This window comes from Anguilla rostrata, chromosome 12, assembly GCF_018555375.3.
Source record: "Anguilla rostrata isolate EN2019 chromosome 12, ASM1855537v3, whole genome shotgun sequence".
In the NCBI taxonomy this organism is placed as follows: domain Eukaryota; kingdom Metazoa; phylum Chordata; class Actinopteri; order Anguilliformes; family Anguillidae; genus Anguilla; species Anguilla rostrata.
In genome coordinates, this window is record NC_057944.1 from 26,034,340 (window position 1) to 26,059,798 (window position 25,459).

Consider the following 25,459-nt stretch of genomic DNA (forward strand, 5'->3'; position numbering starts at 1 on the left):
TCACACCCAAATGTCCCAGCAGAGGGCGCCACAAAAAAAACCCTCCAGCGTCCAGGGTGAGGGAAACTGCAAATACAAAAACTAACCAGATAATCCAAAGCAAAATTCAAAAATGAAAGCAGTCTTTATTTTGTGGTGATCTGGAGAGTGAAAACAGCAGGGGGATGAGTCTGAGCTGCAGTGCATAGACATCTCAGGTGGGGTGGATTGCTGGCGGGAGCTGACATCATTGCTCCCTCTGTTCTGATCTCTCGGAGGAGAGGGAGAGAGAGAACGGCATGCTGGGATATTGTTCATGCCACCTGCCGGCATGCTAGATGTGTGGGGGGCAGTTTCTCCTGCTGAAACGTCCTCCTCCTGGTTTTTCGGGTGGGGTGGGGGGGGCTGTGTGTGATGTGCCACCCCTGCCCTGTTCCCCCCTGCTTGGACTCAGATTCGGGAGGAGCTGGACAGCTCGTAGAACAGCACGTAGGCGTCACTGCTGCGGACTTGGCTGGAGGACATTGGCGTTACTCTGTGGGGGGCAGAGAGGGAGAGTCTGTAGAGAAATGTGATACTGAAACATAAGTAGAGAACAGAACTCAGGGCAGCCATTGAGGGCTGCACTCTGACCACATGAAGGGCTTTAGGTGCATTTCCAGGTTCACCAGAGATATGCACATTCTCATTGGAAGTACGCACCTGTACAGCTGAAATGGGTGATCCATCATGAGCAGGACTGAATAGAGTAAAGGCCCAGAACTGGGTTTCTATTTTACATGAACTTCAGTCCTCTACCTCTAAGGGGTCAACAGAGTCTCCATTTAAATCCAGGAGTCAAACAATCATTCCTTACTTATCAGGGAATAAAAATAAATGTAAGTGCAATGTATTTGGCAATGCTCTGTGTTTGGAATATGCCTAACTGAACACCTTGAATGATAGCAACTCATGTTAGCTGGCTAGGAACATTCAATCCAGTCAACACTCAACAATGGCATTGCAATCACTACAGATATTCCCAGTGCAGACAGTGCGAGGCAGTATAGCAAGTCTACACTGTGTGGATTTCAGGGAAAATATACATGAATCAAGCAGAGTAAAATGTACTGAGGCGGCCAAGCAAATGCAGGTGTGGCCACAGAGGAAAGTTACCTGGAGTCATTGAAGGTGTACCACTCGTCAGTGGTGGGGTTACGGCAGTACGCTGTGTAGTGTCCGCCCATAGTGGTACCTGAGTGATTGGACACTGCATACAGCGTATAGACTGCATTAACTGCATAGGGAGTGAGGAAGGGAGGGAGAGAGAGAGAGAGAGAGAGATAGAGAGAGATTGTTACTCCCATTTACATATGCAAACATAGTACTAACTGCTGATTTCAAAAAGAAACGGTACTTACTTCTGTTTTCAGATGCAAACTCTCTGAGGTCTAAGTCCTTCATGGGGAAGTTGACAAAGGTGGACAGTTTACTGGTTCTGATCCGAGCCTCAGAGAAGCGTTTCAGATCTGTAGGAGGGCACGAGTAAAGGAGGAGTAGCCCAATTATGTTACTACACAGCATCCACAGTAACTCATTAGTAACCCTTGAGTTATGATGGGGTGTGTTGTGACATAACTTAATGAAGAGAACAGGTCATTCAGCCCATCTACACTCAACATTTCCCCACAAACTAGAGTGCATCCAGCATTGCACTTAGCCTGGACCCCAAGGCTCTAAAACCTCTACTACAAGACATGTCATACTGATCTACACACTAACAACTCTGCGTAAAGAAATTTTATCATGATAATCTGGGTAAAACCAGAAAAAGTAGCTGAACTAGTGGTTATTGTGTAGTTAGCTGAATGTAAAACTAATTTTGTTTTCTCTTAAATAGAGAATCAGGACAGTTGCGGTTACAATGACAGATTCCATATTTATTTGCGTTGGGTCTGTCAGTTGGAAAGTAAAAGCCGTCAGGTGTAGCAGTAAACACTTCTCATGTGGGTACGTGAACTCTCTGTGTAACATTCTGCCTTCGAAGTGCATCCCAAATTTGTTGCTTTTTGAGGTTCCTTCACCATTAGGATGCTAATGGTAAAGGAACCTTCAAAGGGAGCTCACTTCTAAGGATGCAGGCAGCGAGGCAGCTGCCTTCGTATTGGGACACATTAAGTATCTCAAGTTTTTCCTCACAGCATTTGCAGTTGATTCACATGCAGTACTTTACATCTGTACTTAATTTAATTTACCAGGATTACAAACTGTTTGCTAAGACCTCTGGTTAAAGTCTGATCACACCAATCCAATCTGCTTCTAGCTGGAAAACTGTGTCAATTGAAATATTGTTTCTAATGTATACATAATACATACAGAAAGCAGTGTATTTTTTAAAAAGGATACGCAGCACCAGGATCTTCGGAAATTTCTGAATTGTAAATTTCTTTGTGCATTTTCTTCTGGCTTTACATCTGTAGCATGTCTGAAAATAATGCCATAATTTATGTCAATATTTGTACTCATTACATTACATTACATTACATTCATTTAGCAGACGCTTTTATCCAAAGCGACGTACAAAAGTGCATTTTCATGATCGTAGACAACTGCTGAACACGGGTTCAGTAAGGTACAATTACTTATTTTGTAAAGCTATTTCTAGCCGAGAACAAAGAACACTATCCTGGTCTAACATCTGCAAAGCCAAACTAGGCAGAAGAATAAGCTAGAGTATTAGGACAAATACAATTTACCAAGAAGTGCAGGGATGGGGCAACATGTAACAAGTGACAGGAAAAAGGGTTTTTTTTTTTTTTTTTTTTTTTTTTTAATATATATATATATACACAGCGTGGTGGTGGTTATTCTAGGTATAGTCTGAAGAGATGAGTCTTCAGGCCACGGCGGAAGATGGATAGTGAGGGGGAGGTTCGGAGAGGGACGGGGAGTTCGTTCCACCACTGGGGAGCTAGGGTGGAGAAGCTCTGTGATCCCTTTGGGCGGGTGGGAGGGGTTGCAAGACGCCCTGCTGCCGCAGAGCGGAGTGGTCGAGCAGGCACATAGAATTGAGTCATGTCCTGCAAGTAGATAGGGGCTGTCCTGTTGGCGGCAGTGTAGGCAAGGGTCAGGGCTTTGAATCGGATCCTGGCAGCGACCGGTAGCCAGTGAAGTGATCGCAGCAGAGTGACGTGGGAGAATTTGGGGAGGTTGTAGATGAGCCGGGCAGCGGCATTCTGGATCATCTGTAGTGGCTGTATGGCACAAGCTGGCAGGTTTGCAAGGAGAGAGTTGCAATAATCAAGGCGAGAGGTCACCGTAGCCTGGACGAGCAGCTGGGTGGAGTGCGTCGTCAGGTATGGTCGAATCCTCCTGATGTTGTATAGGAGGAATCTGCAGGACCGTGATGTTGCCTTGATGTGCTCCTTGAGGTCCAGCTGGTCATCCAGGACCACCCCCAGGCTCTTTGCAGAGTGAGAGGCAGTCACTGTGGTGCCATCAACCGTGATTGAGAGTTCACGAAGCAAGGAGGTCTTGTACGGGAAGAAGAGCAGCTCAGTTTTGTTGAGGTTGAGCTTCAGATGGTGGCTGGCCATCCAAGTGGAGATGTCAGCCAGGCAGGAAGAGATCTTATCATTGATCAGTGTGGCCGAGGGGGGAAAGAAAAGTAGAGTTGTGTGTCATCTGCATAACAATGATAGGAAAAACCATGTGAATTAATGACTGAACCAAGAGATCTGGTGTATAAGGAGAACAACAGAGGACCCAGTACAGATCCCTGCGGCACTCCCGTGACAAGTGGATGAGAGGCAGAGGCAGACCCCTTCCAGGTGACCTGGTAGGTCCTATCTGCAAGATAGGAAGAGAACCAAGACAGGGCAGTCCCGGTAATTCCCATCCCAGCCAAGGTGGAGAGGAGTATTTTATGGTTGACCGTGTCAAAAGCTGCAGACAGGTCAAGAAGGATCAGGACAGAGGAGAGGCGTGAGGCTCTTGCAGTGGCAAGTGCCTCCGTCACAGCTAGTAGTGTAGTCTCTGTTGAGTGCCCGGATCGGAAGCCAGACTGGTGAGGGTCTAGCAGGTTGTTCTGATGGAGAAAAGAGGTTAATTGTTTAAGAACTGCTCGTTCGAGGGTTTTGGACAGAAAGGGTAGAAGGGATACGGGTCGATAATTTGTTACATCGGAGGGGTCTAAGGTGGGTTTTTTGAGTAGTGGGGTAACACGAGCCGTCTTAAAAACAGAGGGAACATGACCAGAGGAGAGAGAGGAATTAACAATGGAAGACAGATAGGGAAGGAGCTCGCTGGAGATAGATTGGAGAACTTTTGATGGGATGGGGTCAAGTGGGCAGGTGGTTGCGCGATGAGAGGTGATGAGTTGTAATACATCAGAGTCCTCCAGCATTTCAAAGGAGGTCAGTGTGGCTGTGGGGTTGTCCTGGGGGTTGGGGGGCTCACTGGATGGGTGAAGGAGTTCCGGATTGTAGCCACCTTTCCTTCAAAGGCGGCCAGAAAGTCATCTGCGGAGAGGGAAGAGGGAGGTGGGGGTGGAGGAGGAATGAGGAGGGAAGAGAAGGTGGAGAATAGTTTACGTGGATTAGAGACACATGCGCTGATCTTGGATTGGAAAAAAGAGGCTTTTGCAGACGTGAGGGCAGATGTAAAAGTCGCCAGCAGGGTATGGTATGCGGTCAGGTCATCAGAGGATCGGGATTTTCTCCACTTTCTCTCTGCAGCCCGCAGTGATGTTCTGCTGGAGCGTAGTGACTCAGTCAGCCATGGGCAGGGGGGTGAGGGGCGTGCTGGTTTGGAGACAAGAGGACAAAGTGAGTCGAGGGACTGAGAGAGGCAGGAGTTGAGGGTGGAGGTGGCAAGGTCAACTGGCAGGTTAGAGAAAGACGCAGGAGGGGGAAGTGTAGACAGAGCAGTGGAGACGAGGGAGGATTGTGACAGAGTAGGGAGATTTCTCCTGAAAGTTACTGTGGGTGAGCTATTGGATGAATTGAGGGGGAGTAAATAGGAGAGGGAGAAAGAAAGAAAGAAGTGGTCTGAGACATGGAGGGGAGTCACTGCAAGTTGGGGAATGGAGCAGCCTCTGGTGAATACAAGGTCTAGTTGGTTACCAGCCTTGTGTGTGGGGGGGGAGGAGGACAGGGATAGGGCGAAAGACTGGAGGAGTGAGGCAACCCTGGACAGTTGGGAGGTTTCTGGTGGGAGGTTGAAGTCTCCCAGTAGAATAGCAGGAGTGCCATCCTCGGGAGGGAGCTCAGGAGAGTGTCCAGCTCGTCTAGAAATGAGCCGAGTGGACCTGGAGGGCGGTACAGAACAATAACGTGAAATGTAGAGGGATGAGTTACAGTGATCGCGTGAAATTCAAAGGAGGAGAAAGTAGGGTTAGGACTGGGGAGGACACAGAACTTCCAGGACAAGGAAATGAGTAGACCGGTACCCCCGCCTCGGCCAGAGGCCCTGGGGGTGTGCGAGAAGGAGTATCCCGCAGACAGTGCAGCTGGGGTGGCGGTGTTATCGGGAGTGATCCAGGTTTCCGTGAGAGCCAGGAAGTCAAGAGACTTCGTCTTGGCAAAGGCAGTAATGAAGTCAGCTTTCTGGACGGCTGACTGGCAGTTCCATAATCCACCTGTGACAGTGAATTCCTGAGGTGTGGATAAGGGTGGGTAGATCAAATTGGTTAAATTACGCCTGCGGTGAACAGACCATTTGGGGCGAGGCAGCACGCACAAGGGAATGGGGTTTAAAAACATGATAAACTGATGACGAGGCTGCCTATGGCAGCCTCTGCTGGAGCTATAAATACTGGGTGACAATTACGTGCTTGCATTAGCTTCATTAGGGCAGATAAGCACCAGGTGAAGCTCCTCGAAATTAGCTCAACAATACGGGGCAGTTAAACACCAATCCCCACACACAGTTTCACTAACGCCTTTAACTAACTAACAACAGCAAGTCAACTACAGATATTCTCAGCTAACGCCCAACTAAGCTTGCTGACTAGCAACAGTTGAGACAAGTTTTAAAAAAGATTAGGCTACCTAAATTACACACAACTATGTTCGCTAACTAGCAACAGCAGAAACAAATTAAGTTATGATACGCTTATCTGAATCGCGGGGGACGGCAGAAGCGACGACACAATCAGATGCACTCATTTCTATTCACAAATAAATGCAAGTAAGAGCTGTAGTGAGTGTGTCTGTAGGGTAGAGGTGTAGTGTTATTTGCTGTCTGCTACTTTACACCAGGCTGGCCAGTGGAGGATGGGCTCCTCCTCTATAGCCGGGTTCCTCTCTTTTTCTCTTCCCATTGGGGAGTTTTTTCTTGCCACCGTTTGAGGGCTTTACCTTATGTACTTGCTATTTGGGGGTTGAGTCCTGGTGTTTGCTCTGTTTGCTCTTTTTGCTCTGTCTCTTGCTTTGCTACTCTGTAAAGCGTCTTTGTGACAGTTCTCTGTAAAAAGTGCTATACAAATGAAATTGAATTGAATTGAATTAAATAGTGCGTGTATCTGTAGTGTAGAGGTGTACTGAGATTATCTGTAGTGTAGATGTGTAGTAAGTAGTGAGTGTACCTGTAGTTTAGAGGTGTAATGAGTGTACCTGTAGTGTAGAGGTATAGTGAGTGTACCTGTAGTGTTGAGGTGTAGTGAGTGTATCTGTAGTAAAATGGTATAGTAAGTACATCTGTAGTATAGAGGTGTAGTGAGAGTATCTGAGGTATATTTGCAGTCTCACCGGTTTCTCATCCCCATCCAGCACGTCCTCTTTGGTGAAGAGTCTCACACAGTCTATCAGACTCACTTCCCCATAGCCTTTCTACACAGGGACAGACAGACTCCAACATCTCATGTCCTCATAAAGCAAAAACCCTTTTCTCAAAATATTTATTATGTTAGACATTACCATCTCCATAACATACCATGTTTCACTGCAGCCTTAAAGAGTGCGTTTTTCAAGCACTGGGTGAACAGCAGACCCAGAAACAGATTTAAATGGCAGTGTAAATGTTAAGTGTGCATGCAAGGCAAACAGACCTTGGCGATGGGCAGGGAGAGGTCCCAGAAGGGGTCAAATACTGTAGAGCAGTAGCCACAATCACTGCAAGTCAACGAGCTCTTTAGCTGGCCAACAAACACATCTGCCCCAAGAAAACACAGTAGTGTGTTACAAAACCCGCTCTACAGCTTCACACAAACATTCTACTGCATCTCATAAACTTCTTGCAGCCCCATACAAACATTCTACAACCCCACACAAAAGGTCTACAGCTCCACAGAAATATTCTACAGCCTCACACAAACGTTCTACAACCTCACACAAACCCATTAAAGGTACTCATGAAATATGTCCTTACCAACGATTTTGCTGTCTTCTCTTTCCAGATATTTATTCCACATTCGTTTCCCTTTCTCATCATCTCTAGAGAAGACAAACACACCTGTTACTCAGAACAAACACAAACACACCTGCTACTCAGAACAAACACAAACACATCTGTTACTCAGAACAAACACAAACACACCTGCTACTCAGAACAAACACAAACACACCTGCTACTCAGAACAAACACAAACACACCTGTTACTCAGAACAAGCATACATGTTACTCAGAACAAACACAAACACACCTGTTACTCAGAACAAGCATACATGTTACTCAGAACAAACACAAACACACCTGTTACTCAGAACAAAGACAAACACACCTGTTACTCAGAACAAACACAAACACACCTGTTACTCAGAGCCCTAATGCTAACAAACCTGCTCAACATCAGTTCTGCTGACATTCTGTTGATCAGGACAGCTGAGGTGTCTCACTCATCCCAGCTGATTTCTGCACTGTGCACTCCTCCACCCACCAGCCAATCACAGAGAATTGCTCTGGCCCTCACAGTGTAATGGAAGGCAGCCGTATACTTACGGCAAGTGATCAAAATCTTCCATGTGTCCCCGGGGCCTGACCGTGACCCGATTCACATCATTGTGTAGCCCATCAAGTAGGAAACGCAGAAACTCCTGAGCATCCTGTTGGCTGAAATCAGAAAGACATTCTTTATGCATACAGCTCTGTAGTCCAATCATACTCCTAAAGAGCAGTTTCCATTGTCAGCAAAAACAAGGACTGCCAAATCATTTGAATTGTACCACTTCTTTGAAGACCCAGTTAATGATATTGAAAGGTAAACTAAGTTGGTGAACTTTCAAACCTTGAAATACAGCATGTATAAAAATTTAGGTAGCACTTCCATGTGAGTTTAAAACCGAACATTGATGTGGAACGTCATCTTTAAAATGTAGCTGGAAAAAGGGAAGAGTTCAGCATTATGAGAGCCAAGATGCAGTTTAAACAGGGGCAGCTTCAGTCTACAGCAGAAGATGGGCAGGGACTCTGCTGTCCTGGCTGTAGTAGGGAGCTCATTCCACCAGGATAGAGGGGTTTGAAGGGTTTATACTTACTTATAGCCCACAAATCTGGGAGCGTACTTCTGAATCTGGGTTTTGAACTCTGAGGGGCTGACGGCCTCACTGCCTGATGATGACCACAGTGTCTGGATGAGCTTGGCAAACTCTGCAATAAACACAGTAAAGGCACAGTCAGAGCCCACCTAATGTAATTAGGAGGGCTCTGACTGTAGTAAGGGTGTATTATTCACGGTGTCTCACCTTCCATGAGTGCTGTATTGTGGCTGTTATTAAGGTCTCTGCGGTAGGAGTTATGTAGACAGTAATCTCGCAGGTCTCGAGTGTTACTCAGACACTGAATGATTGAGTTCATGAAGCACTGAAGAGAGACAATATGCACAGGAAAACGTTTAGTAAGCCATGCTGTTAATTTTCCACATACAACCCAAGGAAAGGAAAGAAAAACTCAAACCCTTCTGACGACCTTATTAAACAGAAGGAACACTTCCATGTACAGTTCTATTAATTGTTTTTAACAACCCTTAGTGTGAATCCTGGGAAAGGAAAACCTATTGAATGCCTAATACGTGTCAACCACAAAAATGTTCAGCATTGAGGAGGTCCATGTTCACCTGGTTCCTGGTATCTGAACTGATTTAGGATCATGTAGATCATTCAGGCTGACAGTATTAGGATCATTTAGGTCATTCAGGTTGACAGTATAAGGACCACATAGATCATTCAGGCTGACAATATTAGGGCCATGTAGGTCATTCAAGTTGAAAGTATAACAGCTGTTACAGTGCCACCATGTAGACAGACAGATCAGTCACACTGGTTATGTAGATTCTCATAGCAATATGTACATTTACAAAGATTAGACAGCCTAAACTAGACAAGACAAATAAGTACATTAATAACTGCCTCTTTGTGTGGAATTTAGAATAGATATTGGTATAAAAAAATCAAAGGTTCTTAAACCTTTAAATTTTAAGAAAAGGTTCTTTAACCTAAAAGCTCATGAAGGTTTTGGTCCAATGGGCTCTTAGATAATTTGCCCTCATTGCAGTGTTTAAAAACAGACCAAAACAGTACCATAAGGCTATAATCAACACTGTAATGGCAGTGCAAATCTATGTAGCCTTGTGCAAATGTTCCAGTTTTCATGTGTTTTCAACTAGTTGAAATGCATTTCTTGCCCACTGAATGTTTTTTCTTGAAACAGAATGAAATATTGTGGAAAAGGATAAGATTTCTTCTGTCTTGCCTTAATGAGCAGGGCAGTACGGGTAATACTGTCCTTTGTGTGCAGTGTCAGTATGGGTAATGATGTCCTTTGTGTGCAGTGCAGTATGGGTAATGCTGTACTCACAGTGTTCCCCAGATTCCGCAGTCCCACCGCACCTTGCCCACCCTTTGAGCTCTGTAATGACAGCAAAGGAGAGCTGTTTGTATGAAACATAATGTTGGGGAAACCTACACCATGGGCTAAAGACAGTAAGCAGCTGGAGAATATGGTTGTTTAATAAAGCTCATTACAAATCATTACATATCTCCTAAAAAGGAGGCCAGTATTCAAGGAGAGCAGTTCATGACTGTGGGCGATGGTCAGTGTGGTGATGCTACAAACGTAAAAGTAATACCAAGAAGGAGCTGACCTCATAATATGCATGAACACTGTGTCTTAAAATGTCAACATTACCATCTAGTATTAGGCCTTCAAATATTATAATCATGTGAGAATCAAAATTTTCATCATAGGGATTAATCCTGGCTTTTTCCTGTGGCCAAAGTAGCATATAATACAATTCTAAGCACTAAGGGAAAAAAGTCAGCAGCAAGCCATGTGACGTAAATCTGATACGAGTCTCACTTGATTGTAATACTAGAAGGTCTAAGCTATCAGTTTTACTTTTTGTTGGTAAAGATCTGGAGGGCCACAGAGTCTGTTGCTGTTAGGCCTAGAAAAGTCTTTACTCTGAGGACTCTTCTTTAGCCAATCAAAGACTGAGATGAATGGATTAAGAGATGAAACACACCAAACCCAGCAGACAGTACAGCCCTCCAAGCAAGTGTAAAAAACAATAGAAATGTCTCTAAACTGCAACCAAAAATGACCCAGAGCTCAGAGGGCAGGATCACATGATAGGAAAATGGGACAATTTAAACACTTATGGCATAAATCAGCACAAATGAACACATCATTAAAAATGAGAAATTAAATTAAATCTAATCTAAAGTTCTAAAGAAAATGCAATGTAATCTAACCATGTTGTAAATGTATTATGATGACATATGATGTCATTCAAGATGTCATTTAAATGTAAAATGTATTGTATTGTATTTTATGAATAATGACTAATAAAGTTCTTTAAAAATCCAGGGGCTGCAGCCTTCTGAGTTGGAGTTTGGGGTGTATGAAGGGGTGTATCCTCGTATGCTACAAGCAAGTGAATCTTTAACTCACACCAATGCACACAATACCAAAGGAGTAAGCTGGTAGTCTTTGGGAACTCGATGTGTCCCTGTCAAAATGAGTGGTTCTACCAGCTGTGCCACTCTCTCTGTGGAGTAACACTGAGCGCTTAGCTGTGCCACTCTCTCTGTGGAGTAACACTGAGCGCTTAGCTGTGCCACCCTCTCTGTGGAGTAACACTGAGCGCTTAGCTGTGCCACTCTCTCTGTGGAGTAACACTGAGCGCTTAGCTGTGCCACTCTCTCTGTGGAGTAACACTGAGCGCTTAGCTGTGCCACCCTCTCTGTGGAGTAACACTGAGCGCTTAGCTGTGCCACTCGCTCTGTGGGCCACGGTTAGGGCTGCACCTGATTGCAGGCAGGTCCACAGGCTGGTACATAACATTTGAAATATTTCTTTACTGCCTGCACAACCTTCAGGATACAAGGTCTGCATTCTCCCCACTATTTGTAGCCCTACGGGTGACTCACCGCGTAGTCCCGTGAAGGAGAGCTGGAGCAGCTGGGGGCGAGGCCGTCCTGGGTGGAGCTGCGGGAGAGGGTGTAGGTGGAGCGGCTGTGGGTGTAGGAGTCGGCGATGTCGCTGGCCCGGCTTCGGTGGGCCGTCCTCAGGCCGCTCCCGGAGGAGTAGGAGGACTCGCCCAGCGTCAGGGAGGACAGGTCCCGCGCCAGGTCCGTCTGGCTCACGGACCGGCGCCGGCTCAGCGCCACGCTGGAGGAGCTCGGCGAGGAGGAGAGGTAGCTGGACTGGACCGAGGAGTAGCCCCCCGTGCCCCCCCCGCTCAGCCCCGAGCCGTAGCTCCTCGCCGGGGCGCGGCTCAGGCTCTCGCTGCGCCTGCCGGCCAGCAGGTCGGTGCGCGGGGCGGCCCGGCCGCGGTCCAGCTCCGTGGACGTGCTGTAGTTGCGGGCGCGGGCTGCGCTGCTGCTCAGGTAGCTGGAGGCGGGGCTCTTGTAGGGCAGCCGCTCCCTCGGGCTGTAGGAGTCGAGCGCGGGCGACAGCGAGGAGCCGTAGGACCCATAGTGACCGTAGGAGGAGCTGGAGTACGAGCCGGTGTAGCGCTTGGCGGTAGAGGAAGCGCGAGACATGCTGTGTTCTCAGCCGCGAGCGATGCGGCAACAGGCCGCATCGACTGCTGGAGAAGAAACAAAAAACACTCATTGATCACTCCCTTCGGACAGGGTGGAGTCACAGCTTTTCTCAAGCTAAACAGGGGTACCACATTATCATTTTGGTTCATTTAGAACAGAAACACACAATTAAGCATCCTGTATAATTGAGTTCTAATTAAACCGGTTGATGGAAAAACAAGATGGAAAAAACCAGTTACCCATGGTTTCTTCTTAAAAGTTTCAAGCCATGGATGTTTTTTGTTTGGTGCTGTATGGCATCATAATAATAATAGTGTGACCCATAATATATGTAGCAGTAATACCCTAGCCTAGCAAATATATACACACACACACACACACACACATAAAAGGGTAAAAGCAGGACTGGACTTAAACCTGCAGACCCTGTGACCCTCCAGAATAGGAGTTTAATCTGCAGACCTTCCGTGCCTGAGTTCGAGATCCCCAGTACAGGAAGCAATAAGCCATAAATTCTACAAGCAGATATTACACAAAAAATAATAACTAAAATAAAACAAAACAAAGACTGCAAGCATTGTCTTTTAAACAAGATTTGAAAGAAGAAACCGAGCCAGAGGTTTAATAAAATCTAGAAAATGATTCCTTACACGTGAAGCCATAGCTGAAAATGCCTAAGTATGTGTCAGGGATGGTGGGATGGTCTTTTCTCTGGGATCTACAGGAACAAGGTGGGATGTATGCTTTTAAGAGATTCTGGGGCTCCCCTTGGTAAGTTAATGTTTTAGAAAATATTTAATAAATCTGGAAGTAGCTAGGCTGCATCTCCAATGATTACTGGTAATAACAGCGGGGCCACGAACTCCAGAGACACAGAAGATGAGTGGTGGGGACAGGCACAGCCCATCCTCTTTTGGAAGAGCAGTTTGTTTTCAGGAACCGTGAGGTACAGCATCTGTCTGTTGGCACCATTACAAAGGGACATTTTATCATAAGTAACAATGATCCCAAGGCCTATGTGTTCAAGGACATAGTGTGTATGTTAAATATTACCTCATTAGTCTTTCTAATTCAAAGCATATACATTTATTTCAAATAAAACCTTTAACTGCCTCCCATAGTGTCCATGGATTAGCTGCAAAATGTTTGCTAAAGTGAAAAAAACCCATTAAAATATGCAGTTTGTGATATGAATCACTTATTGCACCGCAGAGTGGTGCTGACACGCCACCTGGTGGCACAATTAGGAATCCTGAATCACTAGCACAATCACCCCTCCAAAATGGAACTTTTGTTAATATCGCACGTGCAATGTTCTTTATCAATGATATTTTCACCCTAGAGTACTTGTAGCTAGTTTTATGCAGTAAAATGGTCAATATTATATTATATTATATTATATTATATTATATTATATTATACTTTTTGTAGTATCAAACCAACTGCCATTAACTTATCCCAAATTGTATTGAAATTTTAAAAATTCAATAAGACAAACAAATTATAGAAAGTTATTCAACTTTTCCATCAACACCTAGGCTATGTTAAACTAAGTGGCGAGGTGACTGTGCTGCTGATCACTGTCATCTGAAGCAGCAAACATTCATAATCTTATAAGGGAAAAACATCAGTGGATGATCAGGAATGTTTTAGCCAGTGGAAAGCAGGGGTAATCTCTCTCTCTCTCTTTCTATCTCTCTATCTCTCTCTCGCTCTCAGTCAATTCCACTAAGGAACTGTTAAGTCTATGCTAAATATGTTTGTATACTTCACAAATGCCTGAATGATGGTCGGTGGTTATTTTGGTAACCCTGCAGCGGGAGAGCTGTCCTGCTGCCTGTAACTGGAGAGACCCCTGAAGTAGAACGGCGCGTTAAGGTGGCACACTCTGTTCCCGTAGAGACAGGCTCTTGTTCACGAGCGCTGCAGTGCCTGAATAAATAAGAGTTGCGGTGTTGTTGGTCCGTGTTGGGTTCGGGAGGAGGGATCCTGTTTCTTTAATCTGGCTCTCCGGCTCCTCCGGTTTGACGCTGGCCCCGCGCGCATTAATAATTCAGTTCACAGATCTGGAGTAGGCGGCGAACTGGAGCGGGGCCAGAGCAGGCGGCTCAGTGCGGGGCCCGCTCCGCACGCGCTGCTCACCGCTGCTTACTCTCACTGGCACACTGGATTCCCACCCAAACCCCCCCCACCCACCGGGCTCCTCCTGCTAAGCCAGCCTAACGCAGGCAGTCCCTGATAGAGCAGGTCTGCTCAGCTTAAAGCCATATGCAGTACAGTTAGCGTACTACGTCTCTGATAGCACACATCTGCTCAGCTTAAAGCCATATGCAGTACAGTTAGCATACCACGTCTCTGATAGCACAGGTCCTCTCAGCTTAAAGCAATATGCATATGTAGTACAGTTAGCATAGCATGTCTCTGATAGCACATTCCTGCTCAGCATAAAGCCATTTGCAAATTTAGTACAGTTAGCGTAGCAAGTCTCTGATAGTACACGTCTGCTCAGCATTAAGCCATCTGCAGCACAGTTAGCGTACCACGTCTCTGATAGCACAGGCCTGCTCAGCATAAACCCATCTGTGCTTCTTGATTACAGAAAAGAACAGGAGACTCTGAGAGTAGTTATCTGCCTAAGGCATGTGAAGTAGATCTTACATTTGCCATGACAGGCTTCATGCAAAGCACTACTTCAGAAGCTAAATTGGCATAATGCCACTTTCTGCTCCTGGCTCCTTTTAAAGTCATCTAAGCTATAGTTCAAAACCTGAAATGTAATTACAGTAGCAAGCAAGATCACAACGCTTGGTGACTGACATAATTTGATAAGGATTTAACATTGCAGTCCACTTCAGAGCAGAATAGCATCAACACCTGAACAAATGAGACGTCGCATCAACAGAGGACATAAAAGAGGACGAAACAGCGATACATTCTTAAACCACTAACTAGAAGAAGAACACCGTGCTTGTGAAAAAGGCACCACAGCTGCTCACAGCCATGTGCTGGAGCATTACCTAGCCACCTGCAAAATGAACACCATCATTTGTTTGTAAAGTAGTCAATATGGGAACTGAGTACCTTCATCTACAACTGAAGGCCACTATTTAAAATGCTGCTTCAGCCTATTACCTTGAGCACACACCTCATATATACTGAGATACAAGTGTAAATACAGCTGCAAGCAGTGATCGTATTGGATAGAGGAAGACTACATTTGGGGTTCTTCTCAGGGGTGTACTCATACACTGTACAACCATTGACCATTGTCACTCAATGACTTTCTATGGACTTGCGAAAAGCCTTTTTGAAGTTGTTGAAATGCAGTTTTTGTGGTGCCATGTTTTACATATTGAAGCCAAAAACAGGTGGGTAAAGAGGGACCCTTACATGGTCATTAAATCCAGGCTGGGTCTGGGTCGTCCACTAAGCGTGTGACATACCCCTCGAGTGATGTGCAGTGAGTAAGCAGTGACACAATGCGTTCCTGATTGGTCCATATATTAAAATATTCAAATGACACAATTAATACAATAACTTCACAAATCGGGACATAGGGAGAGATTACACAAAGAAAAAAATGCTATTGTGACTAGCCTGCATGTTCTTGTGGGGGAAAATGATTGGCTTTGTATTTTGACCACATAGATACCATTGACTTACACTGAAATGGGTGACTGAAAGACCAAGAGATCAACATCTCTCAACAAGACGAGGAAGTAACAGGTATAAGTCAGGTGTAACAGGTGGCGGGTATAGCTGTGCTACAGAGGAAGACGACTGCATATGGGGTTCTTCTCTGAGGTGTACAAGTGGCAGGTTTAGCAGTGGTGAGCAACTCTGTGCTCATGATAAAGGACAGGTCACATGACGCCATGTTTGGTACGATAGTATGCATTTTAAATGTGTAACTACTTTCTTTTGTGACGTTAACAGCCCTGCATTTAATAAAGCTTTTTGTTCACTATGTTCCATTTAATCCCTGCCTGCTCCTGTCCACATTATCACACATGGGTTTGGGAGAAGAGAGACTGTGCTATGGGTTTGGGAGAAGAGAGGCTGTGCCATGGGTTTAGGAGAAGAGAGGCTGTGCTATGGGTTTGGGAGAAGAGAGGCTGTGCTATGGGTTTGGGAGAAGAGAGGCTGTGTTATGGGTTTGGTCGAGGAGAGACTGTGCTATGGGTTTGGGAGAAGAGAGGCTGTGTTATGGGTTTGGGAGAAGAGAGGCTGTGCTATGGGTTTGGGAGAAAAGAGGCTGTGCTATGGGTTTGGGAGAAGAGAGGCTGTGCTATGGGTTTGGGAGAAGAGAGGCTGTGCTATGGGTTTGGGAGAAGAGAGGCTGTGCTATGGGTTTGGGAGAAGAGAGGCTGTGCTATGGGTTTGGGAGAAGAGAGGCTGTGCTATGGGTTTGGGAGAAGAGAGGCTGTGCTATGGGTTTGGTTGAGGAGAGACTGTGCTATGGGTTTGGGAGAAGAGAGGCTGTGCTATGGGTTTGGGAGAAGAGAGCTGTGCTATGGGTTTAGGAGAAGAGAGGCTGTGCTATGGGTTTGGTTGAGGAGAGACTGTGCTATGGGTTTGGGAGAAGAGAGGCTGTGTTATGGGTTTGGGAGAAGAGAGACTGTGCTATGGGTTTGGGAGGGGAGAGACTGTGCTATGGGTTTGGGAGAAGAGAGGCTGTGTTATGGGTTTGGGAGAAGAGAGACTGTGCTATGGGTTTGGGAGGGGAGAGGCTGTGCTATGGGTTTGGTTGAGGAGAGACTGTGCTATGGGTTTAGGAGAAGAGAGGCTGTGCTATGGGTTTGGGAGAAGAGAGGCTGTGCTATGGGTTTGGTTGAGGAGAGACTGTGCTATGGGTTTGGGAGAAAAGAGGCTGTGTTATGGGTTTGGGAGAAGAGAGACTGTGCTATGGGTTTGGGAGGGGAGAGGCTGTGCCATGGGTTTAGGAGAAGAGAGGCTGTGCTATGGGTTAGGGAGAAGAGAGGCTGTGCTATGGGTTCAGGAGAAGAGAGGCTGTGCTATGGGTTTGGAAGGGGAGACTGTGTTATGGGTTTGGGAGGGGAGACTGTGTTATGGGTTTGGGAGAAGAGAGACTGTGCTATGGGTTTGGGAGAAGAGAGGCTGTGCTATGGGTTTGGGAGGGGAGGCTGTGCTATGGGTTTGGAAGGGGAGACTGTGTTATGGGTTTGGGAGGGGAGGCTGTGCTATGGGTTAAAGAGAAGAGAGACTGTGCTATGGGTTTGGAAGGGGAGACTGTGTTATGGGTTTGGGAGGGGAGGCTGTGCTATGGGTTTGGAAGGGGAGACTGTGTTATGGGTTTGGGAGGGGAGGCTGTGCTATGGGCTTGGGAGAAGAGAGGCTGTGCTATGGGTTTGGTTGAGGAGAGACTGTGCTATGGGTTTGGGAGAAGAGAGACTGTGCTATGGGTTTGGGAGGGGAGAGGCTGTGCCATGGGTTTAGGAGAAGAGAGGCTGTGCTATGGGTTTGGGAGAAGAGAGGCTGTGCTATGGGTTAGGAGAAGAGAGGCTGTGCTATGGGTTTGGAAGAGACTGTGTTATGGGTTTGGGAGGGAGACTGTGTTATGGGTTTGGAGAGGAGACTGTGCTATGGGTTTGGGAGAAGAGAGGCTGTGCTATGGGTTTGGGAGGGGAGGCTGTGCTATGGGTTTGGAAGGGGAGACTGTGCTATGGGTTTGGAAGGGGAGACTGTGTTATGGGTTTGGGAGGGGAGGCTGTGCTATGGGTTTGGAAGGGGAGACTGTGTTATGGGTTTGGGAGGGGAGGCTGTGCTATGGGCTTGGGAAAGGAGAAACCCAATATAAGATGTACTGTAAGCAGCAGTTAAAATTCCCTCGAAGTGGAAGTAATGGTGGATACAGGGGACACCTTTCAGCAGACTACCATAGATTAGTTAGTCAAAGAAATCCCTTTCCTTATACACAGTTCAAGCTATAAATTAAATTCAGAATTTAAGAGAAAATGGCATAAGTTCACTGTTTGGGAGAATGTGACCTTTCCTGAAAATGTTGCCAATTTTATGCTGGCTATTTCTATGGCTTTGTTGGAAATGAATAGATTTTATTAGATGTACATCACTTAATGGGAGATTATGAAGTGAAATGTATTTATATTTTACATAGGTGTAATGGACAGCTGTTTTGTTTTAAACGCAAAACAGAGATTGTGTGCACTCTTACGCACTGAGCTTCCAGTCACGCGGTTGGGAGCGTGATTTCCTGTTGGGTTAAGCACGTCTATGGTCAGCACCCAGCCAGTGCTCCAAGATGGCTGCACTCTGGTAAGCCTGACAGTTCCTGACAGCTGACCGCTAACCGCCGCTGCCGAGCTCGCCGACGGCCATTAGAAGGCAGCGTGAAACACTGGTCGTGTGCAACACGACCAGCACAGAGAAGGGTCACGGTAATGACGGCAGTGGAAATTTCATCACGTTTGTATTCCCGAGCAGTGCGGTGCTTTGGGTTTAGTGCGTTTCAGCTCCACGCAGCTTCAGAATTTTAATAGGCAGCTGAAGAAACACTACACCTGCCTGTACTGCGATACGCATCACAAATTAGACCACTCTGCCTTACAGTCCAGCCCTGAATGAGACTATATGCCCTGCATCAAACACACCCACATATCTAGGTTTTTTTTACCCAAAAACATTTCTCAATTTAGAAATTTACAAAACATTACAATACATTTGAGATCAAAGAAAATGTTTTGACTTTAAAAAGTAAAAATACGTACAATAAAACAAGAAATAATCTAGCACAGGGCTGTCAATGCAAATTCATTATGAATGAATAATTATATTAGTGCAAATACACTAAAATGTGAGAGAGAAACTTGTCTACAAGGATAAGCTGCTGCTCATTGTCCTTATTGTGCAATATTTAGATTTTGCTTTGTGAAAAAGCAGGTAAATATAGCAGGTAAAGCAGGCAAAGCAGGTAAAATCTTTGAGTGGCTAGTGACTCTCTTAATCCATCAGCCACGCTTGGCTGATTCTCAAAGTTATGTTTAAGCTCCATCAATGATGCTCACTTATTTGTCATTGTGAAAATCATCCCTAACACTTGTTGTGGTGTTCCTGATGTGAATGAAGACAAAGCTCCCTGCCTTCCTGCAGTGGGCTGAGTGAAGCTAGTGCAGGCTGACTCCCAGAAGCAGCTATATTTACTCTGAAATGTGAGCTCATACAAAGACGCTGGTGTGCGCGAGGGTCGCTCTGATGCCGGGGGCCTCTTCCCACCCTCTCCCCCTCCACCTTAAGACATCCCATCAGTCACAACTAGAAGGCTTCAGCACTTGTAGCCATGACAATATTACAACAACACACACAGGCGGGCTCCCACTCTGCGATTAGACCATTACAGCCGTTACCACTGATGTAACGCTATTAGAAAACATATGCACAACTCCACTCTATTTACACTCCCACAGTCTCATCATGCATTCCTATGCAGAACAACAAATACCCAGCATGCCACCTGCCAGCGCACGTTACATAACGCCCAGGCAAATTCAAGAGTACGGAATACAACAACACAATATCTCCAGCACACCGCCTGGAGAAAGCCCCCAACCCCAGTAACAAGTATCCAACTGCTGAAAGACATAATGTAGATGGTGCGGGACCCAACAAAGGCATTTGTGAAAGAATGAGTGGCATGGCAGTGAGGTAACGATGTGGAACTGCCACAGGAACTCTGACAGGTTTACCTGTGAAGGGCGTCGCTCAGTCCAAGCAGACCGCTAGGAAGGTGTGATACCGCATCATCCTGAGTTGAGACAGATCACTGCACGAAACCTGGAGAGACACAAACAGCGTGTGAAACAGGCGTAACTAGAGATACCGTACCAACACTGAATCCAATGTCCTGCTCCTTGGGCTCCTATAGAGAGACAGTAAACACTGTGATCCCTGCCTGTGGATTTGACCAATGACAAAAATCCATAACGGCTGTTAGGACGTGATTATCAGCAACCGCGCTTTCTTGTTCTAACAATTATGAAAAAGAAAAGAAATACAACAAATTCATAGAGACATAAAACGGAATTAGAAAAAAAATCATTGCGATATAATGACAAGCAGTCCATCACCAAAAAACAGTCACAAATGTATGCCAGCTTGCCTTCCTGAACGATACTTTCAAAATAGCTCTCTATCTCTGTGCAGGCTATCGCTAAAAGGTGTCATGTCAACAGACCCAACTGGCACACGATCACATACTTTCAACCAGGTCAAATTTCCGACTTAAGTTCTCCTGAAAAAATGGACCATGTACATCAGCTGGGATGTCCCAATAACGTAATGGCAATATATGCCTGGAGTGAGTACAGAAACATTCCCATTTCTAAGGTCATGTGACCTAAACACGACAACACACAAAATCCCCATACCTGCACACGCAGCACAGAGACAGCAAGCAGCGAAGGATACCAAATACGTAGTAACAGGGAAAAGGTAAAAGGCAGGAGCTGGTGCGCGCGATGGTGGCGGACAGTGAGCTGCTCTGGAGGCAGTGGCCCCAGCGAAAGGAGCCGAAGGGGGATTGTATGAGCGCAGCAGTTCAGAATGCCAGAGATCAGGTTACAGGCCCGGTAAATATAGCTGCTGCCCATGACCCAGGCAGGTCACTCAACACTGGCATTTCAGACAGCTCTTAAAGCACCAGCATTAGTGTGCGCTGTTCATGACGTACTTCTGTAAAAAACACATTTCAGCTCCCATTCTCATAACCTTGTCTGAAAAGCCCAGTCGCTCTCCGTCATGCTGGAAGCACTTGGAATAGCCGACAAGTGTTCTATGTCTATACGTACACACACACATATACATATACATAAACATATACATACACAATTGAGAGATTGTGATCATGGACTCGGGGGGCTATCTGGAACAGTGGTTATAAGCCAAGAAGGGGCCCTTCTGTGGGAGGTTGGGTCCTGCACATAGAACGGGGCAGCACTGTAGGTATGTTCGATTCCCCGGTAGGACACTGCCGTTGTACCCTTGAGCAAGGTACTTAACCTGCATTGCTCCAGTATATATCCAGCTGTATAACTGCATACAATGTAAGTCGCTCTGGATAAGAGCGTCTGCTAAATGCCTGTAATGTAATGTAATTAGTCAGTAAGCAAGAATATTAATTCAATCATTTTAATCATTTATTGTTGCTGATTGGTATATTAGATTAATTAGTTTTTAAAATCCACATATAACAATGAGAATAACACATTTTGCATATTAAAAAGAAGCGTAGCTAGAAATTTTAATTCTGAAATGAAATTACTAATGGATGATTTTAAATATGTATTGATTCACCCTCATCAGACAAAGATTTGACTAGGTTGTTATGTTTGTATAGTTTATATAGTTATAGTTATAATTGTATAACACCATCCATACATGGCTATATCAGCACTGATGCCCTATAGAACTGATGCCCCATTGACAGAGGGCTATATTAGCACTGATGCCCTATCCACACATGGCTATATCAGCACTGATGCCCTACCGAACTAATGCCCTGTTCACACAGGGCTACAGTATATCAGCACTGATGCCCTATAGAACTGTTTCCCCGTTCACACAGGGCTATATCAACACTGATGCCCTATCCACACAGGACTATGGTGTATACAGCTGCTGGAAGGCCCCACAGTCTGAGTCCTGGTTTTTGATCCAGCCAATTACCTTATTTTTACTTTTACTTATTTTTACTGACAGCTCCACAAACTACACTGCTTCACTGCTGAGCTTCAGCACAGTAAAATCTTTAGGATATACTTGCAATTTGCGGTTGTAGCTGCTTCGTATACCAATGTCAGCTGAAGATATGATTGACCTAATTAAATAATTAAGAGCAGACATTGGAACAAAATCCTGCAATGTACTGGCCATTGTTGTGCTCCCCAGGTGTAGGCACAGGGCACAGCACCCTCTGCTGGCCCAGTGGGGCAGGATGGCATGGCAGTCCTCAGAAGGCCTGTGCTGGCAGGAGGCATGATGCTGTGGAACCTGGGCATGAACATAGCCTTCACCCCCTACCCCGAAGCTGTAACGGGCACAGCTGTTTGACAGCCCAGCCAATCAGTACAGACACGATGGAGGCACACTGGTGATGGTGGGTTATGGAGGTCTACTAGTAGGGGTCAGATGGGGGTCAGATAAATGAAAAAAACATTTTTTAAATGTGTTTTGTGTTTACTCAGGTTCTCCTTGTCTAATATTACATTTTGTCTAAAGATGTGAAACCATTTAGTGGGTCAAATATTCAGTAATAGAGAAAATCTGGAAGGGGGAAATACTTTTTCATGGCTCTGTTCATGATCTATGAATAACATCAGTTATTTGACTTGGGATTTTCCTATGTAAATAACAGGTGGGAAGAGTGCAGAATACTTTAATGTATATTTGCTGGGTGGGGCTTCTGATCGACCCATTGGTGTGTGAGCCTCAAACAATGAAATGTTAATTGATTTGATCAAAGAGGCAGTGAACTGAACTGCAATGCACTAAATTGCTAAGACAGGAGCTGTGTCAAATCTGTTACTCTGTTACTGTATTTTAAATGCCCTGTTTGCAAACTGTAGAGGTGGGGATCAGACAATCCAGAGTCCCCAAAGGCCCAGGAACTGGGAATGTCAAAAAAGGAGAACTCCTGTATGTGCTACCCTAGAGGACTGGGCTGAGCACAGCGCACAGATGGGAACTGGTGAAGAACAACATCCTTGGGACTTCAGGCACCTGAAATGGATCCACTGTGACTCCCATGTCCTGCTGAAATTGAGCAGGAAGATCGGATAATACTGAGACTCACAGGACATTTTGGGACACTCCAGCTCCAGAATGAATGGACAAGTAACGCAGTTGCTGTTAGAGTCCTTCGTTAGTACAGTTCTTCAGCTGGCTCACTCACGTTTGCTTGGAGCCCATTTACGCATGGAAAAAACCGGAACCATTGGTCAAATTACATCAATACAATTTTTTCCCCTGAAATTTCATGGAGACCCGTCGGCTAGTTTCTAAGCTTTAAAGAAAGTTGAATGATTCAAATATTTTCTACGCACATGTTTTCACCGAAAGGTAATAAACTAAACTTGTGTGGTATCAGTGACTACTTCCTTTCTGTGAAACCATGATTGTAGATACCGTATAGCCTACTTATTTTATATGGATTATTTTGGTATATAAGTGCCTATTGACTCACATTCATATTTGATTCATTTTCTTTTTTATAAAAATGATGGAACTTATATTCTGAGAAAGCACCCAAAGCATGATAAACATCACCATTCTGCGTGGCATCCAGGTTGGTTGGAGGGCTCGGAATTAAGGACTGGCTGTTTAACCGTGAACTTAGTAAGTGTCCTAACATGAAAATATCATCCTCTAGGTAATACAACACAATTTCATTACACTTAGTTATCAGCCAATTTTGAGTTAATCCAATGAATTGATTTGTTTTCAGTGCATTTAAAACATTTAATCAGTGCCATGTTATAATATTCAGTAACGTTGGCCCAATCTAAACTAAAATATTTCAATTGATTAGCCTCTTGTTAATTATTGAGTGTAGTTGTTTTAACAAATTCCAACACCACTCCCCTGAAACATTTAATGGGGAAAACACTGGAGTAATTAGTACCAGACAACAACCTGCAAGATGTGGCTTATAAAATGTATCCAAGAAGACAATATTAATATGTTTCAAAATGTCTACACAGCCGAAGTGTGCTTTTCCTCAGGAGTGGTTACAGCTAGCTTTAGAATGAGTAAAATGACATTTTTTAAACGTGAAGGAAAATTAGTTGCTTATAGACGAACGAAATTTCATTGCATATGGCCCGGGACCGCTCAAGAATTTTACCCCACAAAGTCAACATAGAAACAGTAACTCTGGAAGAAGTCCACGTGACGTCCGAAGTTAGGGAACTAACCCTAGCAACCACAGTTGTGACGGAATAGAAAATCAGTGGCCTTGACTCATTGAATAACTTTTAGCAAAAAATCACAGTCCCTGACGTACATATGAAAATGATTATCAAAGAACGCAAATTATCAAGTTCCCTCAAGGCAATTCAAGTTGCACTTACAGGTGTTTCGAATTCATTGCTGAAATATCAGAATTGGCTTTGTAGGAAACATCACAAGTATATTAACTAGACTAGCAAATGTGTAAGGTATCATGATTACAGCAATGACCAAAGTTCGCAACAAAGCAGCACAAGCGCTTGCTGCTGTCGTACAGTAATACCTGTCATAACCAGGGGGGAGTTGAGCATAGGAACCCAGCTTCAAAACGACTTTGAATTCTAACTTCCCGTACTGACAAGCTAAGTTAGTTAACCAATGTTGCCTAGCTGTGTTAACTATCTAGATAACTTTAGTCTAGTTAGCTTGTTAACTTAGCTAACGTTTCGTAAATGGCAGCTGCGCAATATCACCGTGAGAAATACCTTCTTAGTTGCGCCAGCTATCTACATCTAACGTTATTCCAGTTATGATTAATAGAACCAGCTAGGAAACTCGCTAACTAGACTAAATCTCAATATTAATGATCTATCTAGCTAAACAAGTAGCTAATTTTAGTTAGCTAGCTGCCCAAACAATCTGGTTAGGTATATAACGTGAGCCAACTTTCAGTTAGCGAACGTTAATGATATAGCTAGCTAGTATCCTGTAACAGCTAGCCCGCTAAGGCAGACTAGCTGCCAGACCGCTAGCTAACGTGTTACAGAGTGAGAAAGCTGAAACATGAATAAATGAGCTTTACAGCTCTACAGTTTGCTTGCTCTGTGTATAAGCAAGGTTGTAGTGAAATACACAAAACATTTCAGTGGACACAAGGGCAACGTTAGGTAGCGAAGTCTAGCAGCCAAAGTTGGATCGGCCGAGCCATGCACACTACAGCAATGACAATTCAAATCAGAAAAGTGGAGGGCTGCAGTCAGTGTTCACTTACCCACAACCTCAGTCCCCCCCTCTCCAGCTCCCCCTCTCTCCTCGAGCTTCTGCCAAACTGTATGCGGGTAAAGCCGATAAACACCTTCACTTAGCTATGTTAAAATAACAGTTATCATGATAATTTAATTGTTTTTCAACAAAAATCCTTGCTTTCCAGCCTAGTTTGTAACCAAATAACGGATCTCTCTATGCCTCTCTCGCTCTTTAACTATGACGTCAGTTCGTCAATAGCTGCCACTGATTGGGTCAATTCAGTCTCTAACGTCACCTAAGAACACCCTCCCACACCATCGCCTAGGTGACGGAAGTAAACATGAACATGAATACTTGTAGCATCGAAGTTCTACCTCCTCATCCACCTTCATATTTGTAAGGGTTGCTCTAAGTTTTTAATGTAGAATAAGTCGGTGTAGGATATAATACTCATGAATCTTGACCCTTGTGGCTGAACCTTAAAATATGACACAGATCTGATGGTTGTACTTTGATCAGGTGCACTTCTAATTTGCACCCTATGGTCATTTTCTGGCCATTCAGATTACCGG

At 45.0% G+C, this 25,459-nt stretch overlaps 1 protein-coding gene across 4 annotated transcripts; it reads right to left on the reverse strand.

Moving 5' to 3' along the window:
- Positions 1-105: 105 nt before the first annotated feature.
- Positions 106-25,131, reverse strand: LOC135236222 (ubiquitin carboxyl-terminal hydrolase 2-like). 4 transcript variants are annotated; one of them, XM_064302465.1, is made up of 14 exons: positions 24,913-25,131; positions 19,664-19,751; positions 11,325-11,983; positions 9,751-9,801; positions 8,640-8,757; positions 8,433-8,544; positions 7,897-8,007; positions 7,327-7,391; positions 7,007-7,110; positions 6,708-6,788; positions 2,365-2,443; positions 1,380-1,487; positions 1,135-1,255; positions 106-514 (listed from the first exon to the last, which is right to left on the reverse strand). In XM_064302465.1, the coding sequence occupies exons 3-14, from the start codon at positions 11,937-11,939 to the stop codon at positions 430-432; spliced, it is 1,650 nt and encodes a 549-aa protein (XP_064158535.1). In that variant the 5' UTR covers positions 11,940-11,983; positions 19,664-19,751; positions 24,913-25,131; the 3' UTR covers positions 106-429. The 4 variants fall into 4 exon arrangements, with proteins under 4 accessions (XP_064158535.1, XP_064158532.1, XP_064158534.1 ...); XM_064302462.1 differs by having other exon boundaries at positions 11,325-11,986; positions 24,913-25,130; XM_064302464.1 differs by lacking the exon at positions 24,913-25,131 and adding an exon at positions 20,345-20,495.
- Positions 25,132-25,459: the final 328 nt, after the last annotated feature.

Excerpts from the sequence above, each read along its gene's own strand:
- LOC135236222 (XM_064302465.1), bottom strand. The coding sequence starts at position 11,939 with ATGTCTCGCGCTTCCTCTACCGCCAAGCGCTACACCGGCTCGTACTCC. Across the intron at positions 2,444-6,707 it reads TGGATGGGGATGAGAAACCG|ACATGCTACAGATGTAAAGC; the intron begins GTGAGACTGCAA and ends CATTATTTTCAG. Across the intron at positions 1,488-2,364 it reads TCCGAAGATCCTGGTGCTGC|ATCTGAAACGCTTCTCTGAG; the intron begins GTATCCTTTTTA and ends GCCCTCCTACAG.